At 38.9% G+C, this 20,895-nt stretch overlaps 2 protein-coding genes across 34 annotated transcripts in view; one reads left to right on the top strand and one right to left on the bottom strand.

Moving 5' to 3' along the window:
• The window catches only part of PHTF1 (putative homeodomain transcription factor 1), a 70,797-nt gene extending 50,758 nt beyond the window's left edge, over nucleotides 1–20,039 (top strand). For 7 of the 33 annotated variants that reach the window (XR_004623380.1, XR_004623375.1, XR_004623358.1 and 4 more), the window contains 4 exons: nucleotides 12,052–15,257; nucleotides 15,515–15,625; nucleotides 16,457–16,687; nucleotides 17,838–20,039. The gene's annotated coding sequence lies outside the window, so the exon portion shown is untranslated. Of the gene's footprint in view, nucleotides 1–10,360; nucleotides 10,459–12,051; nucleotides 15,258–15,514; nucleotides 15,626–16,456; nucleotides 16,688–17,837 lie in introns of all 33 variants that reach the window. The other 26 variants (XR_004623386.1, XR_004623369.1, XR_004623384.1 and 23 more) reach the window with 18 other exon arrangements.
• MAGI3 (membrane associated guanylate kinase, WW and PDZ domain containing 3) overlaps nucleotides 15,406–20,895 on the bottom strand; it is a 242,410-nt gene continuing 236,920 nt past the window's right edge. Inside the window, exons 20-21 of the mRNA XM_002918254.4 lie at nucleotides 18,087–18,225; nucleotides 15,406–16,630 (exon numbers count right to left, since the gene is read on the bottom strand). Coding sequence (XP_002918300.1) covers nucleotides 15,516–16,630; nucleotides 18,087–18,225 — 1,254 coding nt within the window. The 3' untranslated portion in view covers nucleotides 15,406–15,515. The remainder of the gene's footprint in view (nucleotides 16,631–18,086; nucleotides 18,226–20,895) is intronic.

The raw sequence follows: 20,895 nt of genomic DNA, 5'->3' as shown, positions 1-20,895 counted from the left end.
GCCATTCTGACAGATGTCAGGTGACATGTCACTGTGATTTTGATTTGCATTTCCCTGATGGTTAGTCATGATGAGCATCTTTTCATGTGTCTGTTGGCCATCTGGATGTCTCTCTCTCTCTTTTTTTTTTTTTTTTTTTTGGAAAAACATCTATTCAGTTCCTCTGTCCATTTTTAAATTCCATTGTTAGTTTTTTTGGCATTGAGTTGTATGAGTTTTTAAATGTATTTTGGATGTTAATCCTTACTGAATATATTATTTGCAAATATCTTCTCCCATTCTGTAAGTCTCCTTTTTGTTTTGTTGGTGGTTTTCTTTGCTGTGAGAAAGCTTTTTATTTTGTTAAGTCCCACTTGATTATTTTTGCTTTTGTTGCCCTTGTCTGAGGAGACGGATCCCAAAAAGTACTGCTAAGACCAATGTTCAAGATTATTACTTGTCTATATTTTCTTTTAGAAGTTTTACTGTTTCAGGTCTTACATTTAGGTCTTTAATCAATTTTATTTTTGTAGATAGTCTAGGAAAATGGTTTCATTCTTTTGTGTGTAGCTGTCCAGTTTCCCCAACACCATTTATTTAAGAGAATGTCTTTTCCCCCTTGTATATCCTTGCCTCCTTTGCTGTAGATTAATTGACCATATAAGTGCAGTTTATTTTGGGGTTCTCTATTCTGTTCCATCGATCTGTGTCTGTATTTGTGCCAGTACCATACTGTTTTCATGACTGTAGCTCTGTAGTATAGTTTGAATTCTGGTATTGTGATACCTCCAGCTTTGTTGTTCTTTCTCAAGATTGCTTTGGCTATTTGGGAACTTTTAGAGTTCCATGCCAATTTTAGGATTATTTATTCCAGTTCTGTGAAAAATGCTTTTGGTATTTTGGTAGGGATTGCACTGAATCTGTAGATTGCTTTGGGTAGTATGGATGGACATTTTAACAATATTAGTTCTTTCAATACATGAGCATGGCATATCTTTTTATTTGTGTCATCTTCAGTTTCTTTAATAATGTCTTATAGTTTTCAGAGTACAGATCTTTTACCTCCTTGGTTAAATTTATTCCTAGGTAATTTATTGTTCTTGATACAATGATAAATGAGATTGTTTTTGTATTTTCTCTTATAATTTATTATTAGTGTATAGAAATGCAACAGATTTCTGTATATTAATTTTGTATCTTACAACTTTACTGAGTTCATTTATTCTAATAGTTTTTGGTGGAGTCTTTCGGGTTTCTATATATAGCATCATGTCATCTGCAAATAGTGACAGTTTTACTTCTTCCTTACCAATTTGGATGCCTTTTGTTTCTTTTTCTGGTCTGATTGCTGCAGCTAGGGCTTTTAGTACTGTGCTAAATAAAAATGGTGAGGGTGGATACCCTTGTCTTGTTCCTGATCTTAGAGGAAAAGCTTTCAGCTTTTTACCCTTGAGTATGATGTTAGCTCTGGGTTTTTCATATATGGCCTCTATTATGTTGAGGTATATTCCCTCTATCCCCACATTGTTGAGAGTTTTTATCATGAATGGATGCTGAATTTTCTTAAATGCTTTTTCTACCATCTAGATGATCGTATGATTTTTTAAAAATCATTTTTGTTGATGTGATGATGTATCATGTTGACTGGTGGATATTGAGCCATCCCTGCATACTTGGAATAAATCTCACTTGATCATGGTGAATGATCCTTTAATGTATTGTTGAGTTCAGTTTTCTACTAGTTTATTCAGGATTTCTGCATCATGTTCATCAAGGATATTGGCCTGTAATTTTCTTTTTTCATAGTGTTTTTCTTTTTGGTATCAGGTTAATGCTGGCCTTGTAGAATGAATTTGGAAGCATTCCTTCTTCTTTAATTTTTTTTGGAAGAGTTTGAGGATATGTATTAACTCTTCTTTATATGTTTGGTAGAATTCACTTATGAAGCCAGCTGGTCCTAAGACTTTTGTTTGTTGGGAGATTTTTGATTACTGATTCAATTTATTAGTAGTAATTGGTCTGTTCAAATTATTTTTTTCTTCCCTTTTCAGTTTTGAAGATTGTGTGTTTCTAGGTATTTACCTGTTTATTCCAGGTTGTCCAGTATGTTGGCATATAATTTTTTGTAGTGGTCTTTTGTAATGCTTTGCATTTGTGGTGTCAGTTGTAACTTCTCTTTCATTTCTGATTTTGAGTCCTCTTTTTTCTTTATGAGTATCTAATGTTTTTATCAGTTTTATCTTTTTAAAGAATTACCTCTTAGTTTCATTGGTCCTTTCTATTGTTTTTTTAGTCTTTATTTTTTTTCCAGCTCTGATCTTTATTATTTACCTCCTTCTACTGACTTTGAGATTTGTTCTTCTGTTTCAGTTTTTTTTAAAGATTAGATTGTTTGAGGTTTTTCTTGTTTCTTAAGGTAGGTCTGTATTGCTATAAACTTTCCTCTTAGATGGAAGTGGGGTGTTCCCTACTATTATTGTAGTGCTGTTAGTTTCTCCCTTTATATCTGTTAGTATTTGCTTTATATATTTAGATGCTTCTATGTTGGGTGCATAGATATTTACAATTGTTATATCTTCTTGTAGGATTGATCCTTTTTACATTATGTAATGTCTTCTTTGTCTCTTGTTATAGTTTTTGTTTTAAAGTCTATTTTGTCTGATATAAGTATTACTACCCCAGCTTTTTTTGGTTCCATTTGCATGGAGTATCTTTTTCCGTCTCTTCACTTTCAGTCTGTGTGTCATTAGGTCTGAGTGAGGCAACATATAGGTGGGTCTTTTTTATTTTTTCATCTATTCAGTCACCCTATGTCTTTTGACTAGAGCATTTAGTCCATTTACATTTAAAGTAGTTACTGATAGGTATGTGCTTATTGACATTTTGTTACTTGTTTTATGGTTGTTTTGTAGTTTGTCTCTGTTCTTCTTTTTTGCTCTCTTCCCTTCTGATTTGTTGATTTTCTTTAGTGTTAGGCTGAGATTTCTTTCTCTTTATTTTGGTGTATTTATTATAGGTTTTTCACTTGTGGTTGCCATGAGGTTTATGCATAACATCCTATGTATACAGGAGTCTATTTTAAGTTGATGTTCACTTAAGTTCGAGCACATTCTAAAAGTACCACATTTTTACTCCCTTTCTCCCTTTACTCCCTTATTTGGTGTTACATTTTACATCTTTTTATTTTGTGTATCCCTGAACTAATTATTGTAGATAAAATTGATTTTACTGCTTTTGTCTTTTACCTTCATACTAGCTTTGTAAGGGATTGATCTACAGCCTTTACTGTATGTTTGCTTTTAGCAGTGGAAGCTTGATCTTTCATAAATTTTTCCTAAAGTTTTGGCCTTTTCCACTTAAAGAAGTCCTTTTAACATTTCTTGTGAGGCCAGTTAGTGGTGATAAACTCCTTTAACTTTTGTTTGTCTTGGAAACTCTTTATCTTTCCTTTGGTTGAATGGTGACCCTTCTGGGTAGAATATTGTTGGCTGGAGGTTTTTTCCTTTCAGCACTTTGAATATTATCATGCTACCGCCTTTTGGCCTGCAAAGTTTCTGCTAAAAAAAAAATCAGATGATGTCCTCGTGGGGTTTTCCTTGTAGGTAACTGGTTGCTCTTCTCTTGCTACTTTTTTTTTTAAGGTTTTTCATTAGTCACTCAATACTCATCACAAGTAGAGACTCCTTCATCCCATCCCCATCACCTGTTTAACCCATCCCCTCATGCTCTCCCCTCTGGTAACCATCAGTTTGTCTCCTATAGTTAAGAGTCTGTTTCTTGGTTTGTCTCTCTTTTCCCCCTTTGCTCATTTGTTTTGTTTCTTAAATTCCACGTATGAGTGAAATCATATCAAGTTTGTCTTTTTCTTACTTATTTCACTTGGCATTATACACTTTAGCTCCATCCATGCCATTGCAAATGGCAAGATTTCATTCTTTATTTTTTATTTTTATTTATTTATTTGAGAGAGCGAGAAAGAGAGTGAGCATGAGTGAGGGGGGAGGGGAGGGGCGGGGCAGAGGGAGAGGGAGAAACAGATTCCTCACTGAGCAGGGACACTGGAATCATGACCTGAGCTGAAGGCAGATGTTTAACTGACTGAGCCACCCAGGTGCCCCAAGATTTCATTCTTTGTTATGGCTGAATAATATTCCATTGTATATATACACCACATCTTTTTTATCCATTCATCAGTCTTGGCTCTTGTAAATAGTGCTGCTATAAACATTGGGGTGCATGTATCCCTTTGAATTAGTGTTTAGATTTTTAAAAAATATTTTATTTATTTGAGAGAGAGACAGAGAACAAACCAGGGGAGAGGGAGAGGGACAAGTAGACTTCCTGCTGAGTGCAGAGCCTAATGAAGGGCTCCATCCCAGGACCCTGAGATCATGACCTGAGTTGAAGTCAGATGCTTAAGTGACTGAGCCACCCAGGTGCCCCAGTGTTTTGATATTCTTTGGGTAAATACCCAGTAGTGCAACTGCTGGATCATAGAGTAGTTCTATTTTTAACTTTTTGAGGAACCTCCATATTGTTTACCATAGTGGCTGTACCAGTTTGCATTCCCAAAAGCACAACAAGGGTTCCTTTTTCTCCACATCCTCACCAGTACCTCTTGTTTCTTGTGTTGATTTTAGCCATTCTGACAGGAATGAGGTGATATCTCATAGTTTTGATTTGCATTTCCCTGATGATGAGTGATGATGAGGATCTTTTCATGTGTCTGTTGGCCATTTGTATGTCTTCTTTGGAGAACTGTCTGTTCATATCTTTTGCCCATTTTTTAATTAGATTGTTGGTATTTTGGGTGTTGAGTTTTCTAAGCTCTATATATTTTGGATACTAACCCTTAATTGGCTATGTCATTTGCAAATATATTCTTCCATCTGTAGATTGCTTTTTAGATTTGTTGATTGTTTCCTTCACCATGCAGAAGCTTTTTATTTTGATGTAGTCCCAATAGTTTATTTTTGCTTTTTCCCCCCTTGCTTCAGGAGACATCTAGAGAGATGTTGGTATAGCTGACGTTAAAGAGGTTACTGCCTGTGTTCTTCTAGGATTTTTATGGTTTCAGATATCACATTTACATCTTTAATCCATTTTGAATTTATTTTTGTGTATGGTGTGAGGAAGCAGTCCAGTTTCATTCTTTTGCATGTTGCTGTCCAGTTTTCCCAACACCGTTTGTTGAAGAGACTTTTTCCCATTGGATATTCTTTCCTGCTTTGTCACGGATTAATTGACCATACAATTGTGGGTTTATTTCTGGGTTTTCTATTCTGTTCTGTTGATCTGTGTGTCTGTTTTTGGGCTAGTACCACACTGTTTTGATCGCTACAGCTTTGTAATATAACTTGAAGTCCAGAATTGTGATGCCTCCAGCTTTGCTTTTCTTTCTTAAGATTGCTTTGGCTATTCAGGGTCTTTTGTGGTTCCGTACACATTTTAGGATCGTTTGTTCTAGTTCTGTAAAAAATGCTGTTCATATTTTGATAGGGATTGCGTTAAATGTGTAGATTGCTTTGGGTAGCATAGATATTTTAACAATATTCTTCCAGTCCATGAGCATGGAATGTCCTTCCTTTTCTTTGTGTACAAGTCTTGGACAGAGTATAAGTCTTTCACCTCTTTGATTGTGCTTATTCTTAGGTATCTTATTATTTTGGGTGCAGTTGTAAATGTGATTTTCAAAAAAATTTCTCTGCTGTTACTTCATTATTGATGTATAGAAATGCAAAAGATTTTTTGTACATTGATTTTGTACCCTGTGATTTTACTGCATTCATTTATCAGTTCTAGCAGTTTTTTGGTGGAGTCTTTCAGATTTTCTACATAGAGTATCATGTCATCTGCAAATAGTGGAAGTTTTACTTCTCCTTACTGATTTGGATACCTTTTGTTTCTTTTTGTTGTCTAACTGTTGTGGCTAGGACTTCCAGTCTATGTTGAATAAAAGCAGTGAGCGTGGACATCCCTGTCTTGTCCCTTACCTTAAGGGAGAGGCTCTCAGTTTTTTCCCATTGAGGATGATCTTAGCTGTGGGTTTTCCATATAAGGCCTTTATTATGTTGAGGAATGTTGCCTCTAGATCTACTTTGTAGAGGCTTTTTATCATGAATAGATGTTGGAATTTGTCAGATGCTTTTTCTGTGTCTATTGAAGTGATCATATGGTTCTTATCCTTTCTCTTATTGATGTGATGTATCACCTTGATTGATCTGTGAATACTGAACCATACTTGCAGCCCAGGAGTAAATCTCACTTAATTGTGGTGGATTATTTTTTTTAATGTATTTTTGGGTTGGGCTTGCTAGTGTTTCGTTGAGGATTTTTACATCTGTGTTCATCAGAAATACTGGCCTGTAGTTTTCTTTTGTTTGTGGCATCTTTATCTGGGTTTGGTATTGGAGTAATGCTGGTCTTATAAAATGAACTTGGATGTTTTCCTTCCTTTTCTATTTTTTGGAATAGTTTGAGAAGAATGGGAATGAATTCTTCTTTAAATGTCTAGCAGCATTCACCTGGAAAGCCATCTGGTCCTGGACTTTTGTTTATTGGGAGTTTTTTGATTGCTGATTCAATTTCTTTGCCAGTAATCAGTCTGTTCAAATTTTCTTTCTTCCTGTTTCAGTTTTGATAGGTTATATGTTTCTAGGAATTTATCTATTTCTTCTAAGTTGTCCAATTTGTTGGCATATAATTTTTCATAATATCCTCTTATAATTGTTTATATTTCTGTGGCGTTTGTTGTTATTTCTCCTCTCTCAGTTACGATTTTATTTATTTGGGTCCTTTTTCTTTTTTCTTGATAAGTCTGGCAAAAGGTTTATCGATTTTATTGATTTTTTTTCAAAGAACCAGCTCCTGGTTTCCTTGATCTTATTGTGTGTGTTTTTGTTTGTTTGTTTTAGTTTCCCTATCATTTATTTCTGCTCTAATCTTTATTGTTTCCGCTCTAATCTTTATTGTTTCCTTCCTCCTGTTGTTTTAGGCTTTGTTTGTTGCTCTTGCTTCTTGAAGTAGGCCTGTATTGCTATAAACTTCCCTCTTAGAATCGCTTTTGCAGCATCCCGAAGGTTTTGAACCATTGTGTTTTCATTTTCATTTGTTTCTGTGTACTTCTAAATTTCTTCTTTTATTTCCTGGTTGATCCATTCATTCTTTAGTAGCATGTTATTTAACATCCATGTATTTGTGCTCTTTCCAGATTTTTTCTTGTGGTTGATTTCTAGTTTCATAGCGTTGTGGTCAGAAAAGATGCATGATATGATGTTGATCTTTTTGAATTTTTGAGGTCTGTTTTGTGGCTTAATATGTAATCTGTTCTGGAGAATGTTCCATGTGCACTTGAAAAGAATGTGTATTCTGCTGTTTTAGTATGGAATGTTCTGAATATATCTGTTAAGTCCATTTGTTCCAGGGTGTCATTCAAAGCCATTGTTTCCTTGTTGATTTTCTGTTTAGATGATCTGTCCATTGATGTAAGTGGGGTGTCGAAGTCCCCTACTATTATTGTAATATTACTTAGTTCTTTTAGGTTTGTTATTAACGATTTTATGTATTTGGGTGGTTCTATGTGGGGTGCATAAATATTTACAATTGTTACATCTTCTTGTTGAATTATCCTGTTCATTGTCATATAGTGTCCTTCTTTGTCTCTTGTTACAGTCTTTGTTTTAAAGTCTATTTTGTCTGATATAAGTACTGCTACTCAGGCTTTCTTTTGATCCATTTGCATGATAGATGCTTCTCTATCCCCTTGCTTTCAATCTGCAGGTGACTTTAGGTCTAAAATGAGTCTCTTAAAGGCAGCATATAGATGGGTCTTATTTTTTTATCCATTCTGTCACCCTGTGTCTTCTGATTGCAGTGTTGAGTCCATTTACATTCAAAGTAATTATTGATAAATGTGTATTTATTGCCATTTTATTTGTTTTTTGGTTGCTTCTGAAGATTTTCTCCGATTCTTTCTTGTGTTTCTTTCTCCCTTTCATAGTTTGCTGGTTTTCTTTAGTGATATATTGGGATTTCTTTCTCTTTATTTTGCATGTTTATTAGTGGTTTTTGATATATGGTTACCATTAGGTTTGTATGTAACCTCTTTTGTATATAGGAGTCTATATTAAGTTGATGGTTGTTTCAGTCTGAACCCATTCTTTACTCCCTGCCTCCCTATGTTTTAGGTATATGGTGTCATATTTTGCATCCTTTTATTTTGTGGGTTCCTTAACTGATTTTTTACTGAAATGTTCATTTTTACTACTTTAGTGCATTCTATCTCATACTCTCATTTCTCCTCTTTCCTTTTAACTCAAATAGTCCCCTTTAGTATTTGTTGCAGAGCTGGTTTACTGGTCACAAACTCCTTTAATTTTTGTTTGTCTGGGAAACTCTTTATCTCTCCTCCTATTCTGAATGATAGCCTTGCTGGGTAGAGTATTCTTGGCTGCCAGTTGTTCCCATTGAGCAATTTGAATATATCATGCCACTCCTTTCTGGCTTGGAAAGTGTCTGCTGAAAAAACCACTGATAGCCTTATGGTGTTTCCCTTCTAAGTTACTGACTTCTTTTGTCTTGCTCTTTTTAATATTTTTTCTTATTGCTATATGTTGTTATTTTAATTACATTATGTCTTGGTGTGGATCTGCTTTTGTTGATTTTGTTGGGGGTTCTCTGTGCCTCCTAGATCTGGATATCTGTTTCCTTCCCAGATTAGGGAAGTTTTTAGCTATTCTTCAAATAAATTCTTTACCCTCTTTTTTTCTTTCTCTTCTTCTTCTGGAATTCCTATAATACAAATGTTACATTTGATGGAATTACTGAGTTCCCTAAGTTATTCTAATTTTGCATGATTCTTTTTCTCTCTTTGTTCAGCTTGATTACTTTCCATTACTCTGTCTTCTAGGTTACTAATTTGTTCCTGTTTCTTCCATCTTACTGTTCATTCCATCAAGCATTTTCTCACTTTGTTTATTGAGCACTTTATCTCTGCTATATTTTTCCTTATATCTGTATTCTCACTGGTGTCCTCCTTTCTCTTCTCAAGTCCAGCAAGTACCTTTATGATCATTGCTTTAAATTCTCCATCAGGCATGTTACTTATGTGTGTTTGGCTTATATCTCAGGCCACAGCCTTGCCCTTTCCTTTCATTTGAGACAAATTCTTCTGTCTTCTCATTTTATCTAAGTCTTTGTGCCTTGTTTCTCTGTGTTATGAATGCCAGCTACATCCCCTGTTCTTGAGGGTAATGGCTTTATGAAGAGGTCCTGTAGTGTCCTGCAGTGTATCATACCCTCTTCCCCAGGGTGTGGTGCTTCTGGGAGTGTCTCTAATGTGTGCCCTGTATGCTCTGCTGTTGTGTCTTGGCCACTTTATCCTTCAGGCCAGTCACCTGCAGAGGCTCTCTTATGCTATTGTGGGCAGTGTTGGTCCCTGGCCTGAAAAGTGGTGAGTTTTAACTAGCTGTGCTCCGGTCTGCTTGTGAAATGAAACCTGTTGCCACTGCCACCAGAACTGAGGCTCTGCAAAACTCCCAGGTGGGGAGACGTGGTGTGGGCAGGGGTTTGGGCCAGTGTTTTGAGGGAGAGGGCCTGCCATGCTGTGACTGAGGGAAGCTGAATTGGTAGGGATGGTTCTGCCGAAGAATGGGGGTGGGCAAGGCTTGGTCTAGGCAGTTAGGTAGTGAGTGTTGGCACTGTGCTGGGTCCTGCAGGTGGCCCTAGGCTTATGCTGAGGTGTGGAGGAGAGATCCTTTTTTCCCAGAGGGGTCTCTCCATGAATGCTGCCTCTCTGGGACACAGTCCAAGACAAACAACTAACCTCCCCATTGTGTGCTTCAGGTGCTCTTCAGATCGTTGTGTCCACATTGCATGTCCACTGGCTGTTTGCCCTGGCTTTTCTCCAAGAGCAGCCCGATGTCCTCTGAGCTCTCCCTGAGCCAAGCACACAACCTTTAAACTCCAGGCTTTAGGCCCCGCTGGTTGTAAGAACTCACAAAATTTGGGCCCTCCCACTTACCAAGATAATTGCTATGGGAATTTGTTTTCCCCATGCACGCCCCTGCGTGCTAGTTTGTCTCCTGCCCTTCTCTGTGACCGCAGTGGCCACGATCAGTTTCTCTCCCAAGCTGCCTCTTCATACTCCCTACCTTCTTCAATGTGGCCTCTTTTCTACCTTTAGTTGTGGTTTGTTCTGCCAGCCTTCAGATTGATTTCTGGGGTATTTAGGATGATATGATAATTATCTAGTTGTATTCATGGGATGAGGTGAGCCTAGGGTCCTCCTACTCCACCACCATCTTCCCATCCTTTCTTGCTGCTTTTAAGATTTATCTCTCTTTAATTTTTGACATTTTAATTATTATTTGTCTTGGTGTAGACCTCTTTGTGTTCAAGCAGTTTGGGACTCTCTATGCTTCCTGGATGCAGTTAAAACCTGGACGTGTGTTTCCTTCCCCAGGTTGGGAAAGTTTTCAGGTATTGTTTCTGTTCTTTTCTCTTTTTCTGGGACTTCTATAATGTGAGGACCCTTTAAGAGCAGAGTTTTCATTTCCTATAGCCCTCTGGCTTTCTCTTAGTTAAGCCCTGCTGATTTTCAAAGTTCCTAGAGTTTCAAAGAGAGATGTTATGGGGCAGGGTGGGAAGTGGCTTATTTTCCCAGAACAGATTCCCAGGGCTGGGGCAGGAGCACCTGATGTGGGGTTTGAACCCTTCCCTCCCTAAGGAAGACATCTGTGCATGTACTATTCCTCTCACCTGTGGGTCACCCTGCCAAGGGTTTGGCTCCTTACTTGCCCTTTACGTACCTTTCCCGATGTGGTGTTGTCTCTGTATCTTTAGCAGTGGAAGAGATTTTTGCTAATCATCAGGTCATTCTCAAAGTGAGTTGCACTATATGTCGTTGCAGCCTTGGTGTGTACATGGAAGGGATGATCTTCCTACTCTGCAGCTTCCCCTCTCTTATTTTTTGCCTATTTGTTTCTGTCCCCCCGACTAGAGTGTGAGTCCCTTAAGGCAGGGACTTTTTGTTCACGCCATAGGTCCCCAGAATGGAAAACAGTACCTGATCCCATAATAGGTCCTCCATATAAATGTGTAGAATGAATGAGTAGACCTCAAGTAACTTACCATTCATGCAGCTTATTTTCTGTTAGGACGGGAGAGTTGTAACTTCATGGTTCTCCTACCCTCAGTGCTTCATTTATCTCTGTATAATTTCTAGGAACTTGGGCTTTTTTTTTTTTAAAGATTTTATTTATTTTAGAGATAGAGAGGGTGTGAGTAGGGGAAGGAGGAGAGGGAGAGGGACAAACAGACTCTGTGCTGAGAGCAGAGCCTGATGCAGGGCCCGACCCCATGACCCTGACATCATGAGTTGAAATCAAGAGTCAGATGCTCAACTGACTGGCCACCCAGTTGCCCCAGAACTTGGACTTTTGTTTTGATCCCCAAATAAGAGTGAGATATAATATACTTTGGTAATATTTAGCTGTTAACGAGAAACTAAACTAAGATGTAAAAACAGGGCTAGATTAGTCCATTTATACATTTAATTGGAATAGTAATAACCATAGGAGGTTAAGAGAAATACCTGTTCACTTAATAATTTGTATCAGGAAAAATTATCCCTCTTAAAATTGCTACGGAGGTACAACCTGAAATTTCCTAAATATGTAAATTATAGCTAATGTATAATATAAGCCAAATACTTTGTATAGTTGAATAACTAAATACTTGCCTAACTGGCATATGGTTTCCTGACTTTCAGAGACATGTAGAAAAATCCTGCTAAATCCCATAGTGCCTCACAGGGTATAAGCTTATGGGGGTTTGTATTTTTGGTTCAATGTATTTATAAGTAAGTGGACTTCGGCACTGTAAAAATAACACTCTTCCAAATTACATTCACTTCTGAAATGTTTTAGATTTATACACTCATAGTGGGCCAAATGGGTCTGACTCCCAATATGGCAGGTGATTTGGGATTATGGAGAAATTCATTCAAGTTAATCTCATGTATACATGTATTGACTAGTTTAATCATTTAAAGTAATCCTTTGCTTCTTGCAGTTATTGGTGCCCATCTTGAATAATGAAGTTTGAATTTCACAAATGTGCAATAATGCCCTACCTTTCCTGCAGCATGCCTGAGCATGTAAGCTGTAATAAGGTATTACTCAAGGTAACAAATGATTGTCGTTTATTAAGGACAAAATAAGCCTCTTGCTTTGTGTATTTGCTAATAATAGTTCTGTTTGGCTTTAATGCAAACGTTGTGAAATAGACAAATTTCCAAAGGATTCTCTGTCAAAATTATAGGTTTAGGCTAAGCTAAAGCACTTGGCTATGTTTTCGTATTTTTAACGTAAACGAGAAAGAGCCCGTAAGGCCCTCTTGCAGAGCAACAATGAAAACAGATCCAAGTTAGTGGCTCTCTTAAACTAATTCAGTCAACTAAAGCAAAGATTACAGATTTCATGTAATAATTAGGGCACGCTTTAAACCAGTCGTATTACTGATCAACCTTAAGAGCATGACCAGTAGAGAGCTGCCTACACAAACAGATGGTATGTTTAACACACACAGACGTGCTTAGGCATTGGAACATGTCATGAGGATGTTGAAAGTTGCTCTGATGTGTTCTTCATACCAGACTGGCACGTCACATTTTGTGCAAAGGTCCGTGTTTATACCAGTGTTCCGTAGAGGCAACTTATGGACTAAGCAGGTCATTAGACTCTTAACACGTTTTCACTAATTTGAATATTCCTTGTTTTAAAACTCTATTCTCTTTGAATGTCGGACATATTTCCACGAAATTCATTTGTACATGTGTTTAAAAGCATTTGGCTTTTTCTACGTGGGAATATCAATTTAAAGGAAAAACCCAAGATACTTTGATGTGGAACTAAAAAGCCAAATGCTTTTGTGTCTGAGACTTCTGAAATAGTTGATGCTGTTCAACAGCTCCTTGGTCTATAAAATTTGATGTAACTAACGATCTCAGTCTCTCATCTGTATGTAGCAAGACAATGCAGTAGCATCCCAGAATTCCCAAACTATTTTGCTGCCACTTTCTACAGCCTTTGCCATGACATGCATCTCCACTGTGGGGCTTGGGAACTTGGGGAATGGGTTTAATTTTTAGTGTGAGTTCATGCAATGGTAGGAATTTTTTACCCACAAGAGTAAAATAACCATGTTGTGAAATGGGTTTCATTTAATATTTGGTATCATTATTAATGCCCAAAACCTAAGTCAAAACACTTCATTCTGAAAGTAAGTGTAACCTTTAGTAAATGAAATAATTTACTGTTGGGTTTACACTACTCTCTCCATTAGAAAGGTCTACTCACTGAACTTCCAATAAGACAAGTCCTTTTCTCTCTGACAGTATAGGAAAAGATTTTGAAGGGGGGTAGCAAATTATGCAAAGCTATTTTCTTTACAATGAACAGGCATAATGATAAACCAATTTCAAGGTTTACATACAGATAAAAGGAAGCTATACAGGTAAAGTCATCATTATGGATCTCCCCTGATTGTAGGATTTTGAACATTCATCTCTTGGAGGAACAAAATCTATTTGAGGACTCAGACTGTGATAGGAATTAGCTCCCTAAAGAGAAAGCAACATTAAATAAGCCTGACAGTAAAAGAAATGCAGGCCGTAAACAGTTTTTGTTTTTTAATATCTATATAAAAAATAACGAGCGATTTACAGATCTCTTTCTCTAATCAGAACCTCAAGTGTATATATAAAGGTACTGTACAATATATAAACATTTACAACCAGCACATCCATATTTTGCTTAGCATTCCAAGGCCACATTGCTAAGTCAGTATAGAATCAGTACAGTGACAGGTTACTTAGAAAGAAAAGAGCCACATCAGACTGACAACATATGACATCCAAGTTATGTCACAGTTAACAATAAAAATAGGATTTTTATCACTAATTAATTGTGGACTATAGGGAAAATAAATCATTTCTGTGGTGCTAAATCCTTAGCATGTATCAAGCCTCCTAATTTTTCTCTATTCAAGTAGTTACAATAGGTGGGTAAATATAGTTCTGGATGAAAGGGGGTTTCAGAAATCTCACTCTGGGGAGCATGTCTCAGCTACAAGGGCTGCTTCAGTTGTTACATTAAAGACTTTCACAGTCGGACTCTGAGCGGACAGGGCCTGGACGTACCATGTTTCACAAGAACAAGATGAACTCGTGTGACAGAACAGGTGTGTTCAAATACTCTATAAAATGGTTTTGTTCTGAGATTGTTCCTTGATTCAGAGCTGCTACCGAATGCTGCTGCAGGGGCCTGAAAGTCCTGGATCTCTTTTATGGAGCTAAAAATGGTCTCTACCTCCCAACAAACATCTTTACTTAGACTTTTAAAAAAGAACTCCGAAAATGTGTACAAGCCAAGCAGATGTCTAGACTCCCTTTTTTTTTGTTTTGTTTTAAATAAGTTACTGTAGCTAGAAATTAAAAACGAAATCAGATCTAGCAAGTGCTGTCTACCGCCACGCCATGGCTGTCCTCCTGCTGAGCAGGTCTGAACACAGGCTCTGCCTCGAAACACCTGAGCGTGGACAGCTGCCGCCAGACGCCTGGTCCTTCACCTGTGAAACCGCTTTGTGATCGAGGCCCTCACAGTCCGTACGACGTTTCGGCTCTTCACGTGCACGCTATGGAGCAACGACTAACGAACGGGTAGCAGGAGGTCCAACCCAAGTGTCCAGAAATAAATAGAAACCTGGTAGTTTTTCTCTGAACCTCAGGAAGCAACATGTCCACATGCTTCTTTCTGGCTACATAACGAAATAAACTGAAGGAAAAGGGTGACCTGAGATGCTAAGACCACATCAGGGTTGGATAATACAGCAGGTGGGCGACTCTTCTTTGCTGAAAGCACTAGCTCATTTTTAAACATCCAATTGTAAGTAGCCGAATTAAAAACCCTAAGAAAGTGTCGCTATTTATTTGACTACATTTTGTTTTTCCTTTCAGTAGTGACGCTTTGGAGTTTCATTGTTAAACTGGGCCTGGGCCATCACCAGTAGCTGTTAGAAGAGGCAACTGCCATCTTCAGTGATGAGCTAACAGTCCCTTCGTCTGCAAGGATTCAAACGTGTCTCTCGGTATAAACATGCAGCATGCTATGAGAATATCAACTTCCGAGCCAAACCTAGTTTTTTCATTCCTGTGGAAATAGCTGAGTGAGACGGATAAAACAGACATGACACAGTAGATAACTTGGCACAGATATCAAGTGAGCACGTCAGCCCGCATCACGTGTTGGGACACCCACGGAGATGGGCTGGCCCCCCAAGCAGGCATGTCAGCTGCATGCTGGGGGGGATCCTGAAGGCCCTTCATGCAGCCTGGGTAACCAGATGCTCAAATTAGAATGTGTTGTGTTTCAGAATTTCTAAAAAAATGACTTTGTGGGTTTTTTTTTTTTTTTGAAAAATGCCCCTTTTCAGTAAGAAAAGATTACAGCTTGTTTTTCTTTGTTTTATGCCAAAGGTCACAGCCGTTTCTCGGCCACACCAGTAGTGCCTGCGGCTTTATTCGCACTGGGCACCTTCCAGGGCCCTGGAGTTATGGGTGTCTTCTTAACGGGAGAAGCGCTCTCAGGTTGGAACCCTCCACTCTCTCGGCTTCTGTCGGCTGCCTCTTGTTCTTTTCCTCGGGGAGCTTGGATTTTGTTTAAAACCGTCCTTTCTTCAGGGTCCTGCTTCAGCTTCTTGTCTGAGGTTCTGGCATTTTCTCCTGTCTTCTCTTTGCTGGAACTCGTCTCTCCTAAGGTCGCCTTCTTTCCTTTCTCCCTGTCAGATAATACTCTACTAGCAGCAGTACTAGTCTTTTTGGATGGAAGAGACTTGTCATCCATTCTCTTGCTTTTTTTCTCTGGAGACCTCGTTCTGTTTTTTCCAGACTGGCTCTGCTTTGTGTCTTTCCGGACAACACCCGATTCTTCTCTGCCCTCGGAGATCTGCTCAGCACCGTCCTTCGCACGGCCCCCTCCCCTCTGACTCTCAGCCCCTAATAATCTGGCTTCGGCATTCGATCGGCCTTTGCTTCCTTCAGTCTTTTGCTGCTTCTTTGGGCTGGAAGACCATCCTCTGCTTCTTCCGCAGTGATCTTGTCCAGATCCTGCCCTGGTGCCCATCTGACCCCCCTTACTGTCCCCTTTCCTGGGGCTCAGTGATCGGTCTCTGGGTCTTCTCTTGGGGTCAGCTGGCAGAGGACTGGGAAGCTGGTCTGAAGGTCCTTCGGCATGTCGGCCGGTGGGCTTTCTGGGACTCACAGATCTACCTCTTTGTGTGACACCGTTCTCTACTCTAAAGGGATTCTTCTTGTCACTCTGTCCCTGGCTGCTGGGTGGATCCCTTTTATTCACATTTTTCTGGAGAAAAGAGTGCTTTTTATCAGACGGATTTTCATTTAAAGTGCTTTTCTTTTCAGGCACACCATCCTTTAATTCCTCTGTCTTTTCACATATCTGAACTCTCATGAAAGATTCTTCGGTTACTGGCACGGGAGACCCCTCAAGTACGGAAGCAGAATGTGAAGATGGGGGAAATGGGGGCAGCTCGTCATAAATCACATTTGACGACGCAGGATTAACATCCCGATCACCTACAAGAAGGGATTTGAGTGGAACATCAGTAAATTTTAGAATTGCAAATAGGAGCAGTAAGTTTTGAACTCTGACAGCCATTTGAACTGGACTAACTGCTTAAATAGCCTGAGTATAGATGCTGAGCTCTCTCGATAAAGGCAGGTCAGAATGACAGCTGTACTTCATTCGAGTTGGTTGTATTTGTAGGTTGTTAAATGTACACAAAATAACATTTTTCCAATAATTTATGTATAATTCATGATATGAAGAATTTATACATCATATACGATAAGTAGTAAAGCCCAATAAAAAACTTATAAGAAATAAATAATAAAATCAGACCAAATTGCTTGGTCCAGGAAGCTTACTAATTTGGCTATTATCAAAGGATATAGCTTACGGCTAATGCCGAAATCACTAATAAAGGAGACCGCAACTTGTGGTAGCCAGAACAAGATTCGTGGGCATATGTAAATAATTTTCTTGCATTAAACTGTCAAATTTAATGTCAAAAGGAAACTGAAAAGTGCAGAAGATAGAAAGAGATGTATTTAATAGCATCATTTTTAATTAAACAAAAAAAAAAAGAAGGAAGTGATTTACAAGACATGCAAATTTACCAAGTCTTTTTAAGGAAAGACCAAGAAAAGCCCTGAAAGCCTTAATGTTGCTCAGGTTTCACGTAGGAGCACAGACCGGAAGGAGCCAAACCTGAAGAAGGAAGAGAAAAAGCCTAGGACTATGTAAAAAAAAAAAAAAAAAAAAAAAAAATCACAGCGCAGTTAGCAAAGCTGTCACTGGGAACGTATGGTTTACAAGCAGATGGTGGAAGATCACACAGAGAATTATAGGCTGGAAGGGGACTGCAGGAGGTCGTGTCTATCCTTGTCCCTCAAAAACTCTAGGGGGTGGGGGTGGGGAGGAACCTGGAAGGGACGCGTCCTAGTGGTGTGGTACTCTATTTCTAGGCTAGTGCACTCAATTGAACAATGGAGTTTCAAATCCTGTGGTATTTCAAAACCCATACAGAGAAACCCAGGCAGTTGAGGACCAGTACAGGAGACCAGACACGGTCCCACGTCCAGCTCCCGACTCCAGGGAGGGCCATGGTAACTTGTTTTCAACAAGTGACCAGAAAAGCCTAAAGTTCTTAGCATCTGAAGAGATCTCAAATGTCTTTCATGCATTTAAATCACTTGCTTCCGATATCTCTGTTTTCTACAGGCACGCGTCTCTACAAAAGCAATTACATGTTTTCTGTGGAAACTGTGTCATGTGTTCCATCCCAACAAGAATCATGCCTGAAGCCACTTGTTCTGTAATATTACAGTAACTGTGCTGTGTAACTAGTTTACCTTTGAACTAGCCAGTAAACTCTCTCTCCCCTTCCAACAGAGGTGATTCTTTTCCTGCCGCTGTCCCCTCCCTGACACGCCAGCAACTTTCCAGCTGCACATGAGCTACGGGACTTACCGTGGTCAGGTATCAAGCCAGTTCCTGGCCTCAAAAGCAGAAGAACTTTATTTCCACCGGCCTGAATGAGCTCAATTGCTCGGGTATGAGTGATGCCTTGGGTAGGCTCCCCGTTGATTTCGACAATCTGGTCGCCCACCTAGAGAGGGAACATTCGCGGGAACAACATGAGACTGCGCTTCCTTCTTCACTTCGGCTCTGACAGCTCGAGAGCCGCCAGCCGCGCCGAGTGACCCGCTCTCATTTGTCAGATGTGTGACTTGCACCCAGTGCTGTCGTGCTAAGGCCGATGATGAGTGGACAGGGGACAGCATCGGCAGAGACAGTGGCCAGCTTTATTGACTCTGTAGAAATCCTACAGGAGAAAGTTTTACAGGACTAGTAAACAGGATCCGGGCACCCTGAAATCCCAAATCAGATTCTGAGTTTTCCACCAAAGGCCAAGTGCCACCAGAGGTGAGGTCTCTACGATCCTCGTGCGACTACAGGGCCGTAACTGAAGGAGCCACCTCTGAAGGGTACTTTCCAGTGTAAGCGGAATCTTGAATTTGTTTTCTGCAGTCTAGGCAGGTGGGTCCTTATCTCTGAAGCCTTTCCGGGCCTCCGGGGACAACTGCCCACTCCTTTTTGTGTTGCCCACACATCCTCCACGTATATGAGTATTTGAGAACTGGAGTATTCAGAGATGAAAACTCTGAAAAACTGCAGCCTGGAGAATATATGAATATGAATACTTATTTAAAACCAATAACTGGCTTACGCTCATGGCTTTAATGTAAAATGATTTCCCTAAAAGCATAAAACTCGGGATCACAAAAAGATGCCTCAGTAGCCCTGCTGTTTACTGGAAGTGCTGTTTACTGGAAGTGTTAAAAAAAAAAAAAGGGATAATATAGATAATATAGATGAGTCAAGTATAACTTTTGCAAAGGACCCAATTAAAGATAACTGATTTTAAAATCTGTCTCAAGGTGACAAGCATGCAAAGGGGACTGGCTTCAAAAGAGAAGTACTGAACAATGGAAAACTACTGAAATTGCAAGAAGCTCAAATATTTATAAGAGCTTACTAAAATGATCCAGAAATAACACAAGATGACCCAATAATTATTTAACTGAGGCCGGTGGGGTGGGGTGAGTGCAGGACTGTATCCACAGATAGTTCAAAGCACAGGGGCCAGGAAGCTGGGCTCTGGCGTCCTAATGTCTGTAGTTCACTCCTGGTCTACCTCTCTCTGGCCGGGTGGTCTCAGTTTCCTCCCTGTTAAATGTGGATAAATAATATCAGCACCCACCTCTTGGGGCACTGGGGAGGATTTAATGAGATAAAACCCAATTACACACCAGCGACAAATGTTACTTTTCAAGTTCTCTATTTCCCTGTCTTGCCAAAAAAGTCTTCATGTACTTAGGATGAAGATTTACCTGGGCTGTACCCCCCTCTCTACACTGCAAAAAATGTCAAGTCAGCTCTGAGAAAGAAAAGAGATTTTTTTTTCATAGATATGCAGCAAAACAAAGAGTCTCTTCAAGAAATGGAGGCTATCAAATGAGATAGATGGATTTAACATAGTAGAAAAAGGATCTTTAAACAAAATAAACATAATAGGATGGAAAAAGTCATATACAAATAATTAATAAAAAAGCTTATATCTAGTCTATATGTGAGTCAAAAGTCAATACCCAGATTTCCCTAATAAGTGACTGAAGAAAAATTATTTGCATGAGGAAATACGTGTGAGTTAATACTGGGTATGAAATCCTGCTGATAATGAGAGAAATGAAAATTAAGGCAGACAGTATTCACAGAATGCTTTGGGTGTGTCTTGTGAAACATGACTGAGGTTATCATTGATTGCAGTCACATTCTTTGGCTTAAATTCACTGTCCTAAGCAGCCTGTTTCTTACTCTCTTAGTACAAATCAATCGCAATAAAGCTTGTAATTGAACAGATTTGCCACCAGGTGTCATGTTTGTTTTAAAACCACATTGCGAAGAAGGACACTAGAACCCCCACGGCTTTAAGATTTCTGGTAGACAGAACCATGAGAGACTACGGACTCTGGGAAACAAACTGAGGGCTTCGGGGGGTGGGGTGGGGGAATGGGATAGGCCGGTGATGGGTATTAAGGAGGACACATATTGCATGGTGCATTGGGTGTTATACGCAGATAATGAATCATGGAACTTTATATCAGAAACCAGGGATGTACTGTATGGTGACTAACATAATAAAAAATATTTAAAAAAATATTTGACGACTAGAAAATAATGTAATTTGGTGCTCAGATAGAAGTTAGTTGAAATAGATGTTAAAATTAAAAAAAAAAAGATTTCCGGTAGACAGGCCCTCAGAGAGGGAAAAGTTCTCTACTCGACTGTACGGAGGTGGAGATTAAAAAAGTGGCACCTTTGAGAAAGAAATGTGAACATTCCTTGAAAAATTCTGTTACTTTAAAAAATTTTAAATGTATAAAAATGAGGAACACATCTTTTAATAAATAGAACCAATAATAATTCGAGTTCAGGTTTGTATTATTGAAAAATGAAATTATGGGGGACAGAGGAGAGGAGAGAGAAATCAAAGGGAGGGACAAAGGAGAACCAAAGGAAGAAAAAGAAGTGGGAAGAGGGGCTAGAGAAAAATTATGTTCCTTAAAAAAGTTACTAGCTTAACAGCCACTAAAATTATACATCTTGTATTAAAATTACAAAATAATATTCCTAGCACGTTGCTTACACGATCTTAGAAGGCCTTGAGAACCTATACGCTTCCCCAAACAGTCCAATCCAGACAGACACCAGCCAG

The sequence above is a fragment of the Ailuropoda melanoleuca genome, chromosome 2, assembly GCF_002007445.2.
Source record: "Ailuropoda melanoleuca isolate Jingjing chromosome 2, ASM200744v2, whole genome shotgun sequence".
Classification (NCBI taxonomy): Eukaryota; Metazoa; Chordata; class Mammalia; order Carnivora; family Ursidae; genus Ailuropoda; species Ailuropoda melanoleuca.
Note: the sequence above shows the minus strand (reverse complement) of the source record. Positions and strands in the feature narration are given on the sequence as shown.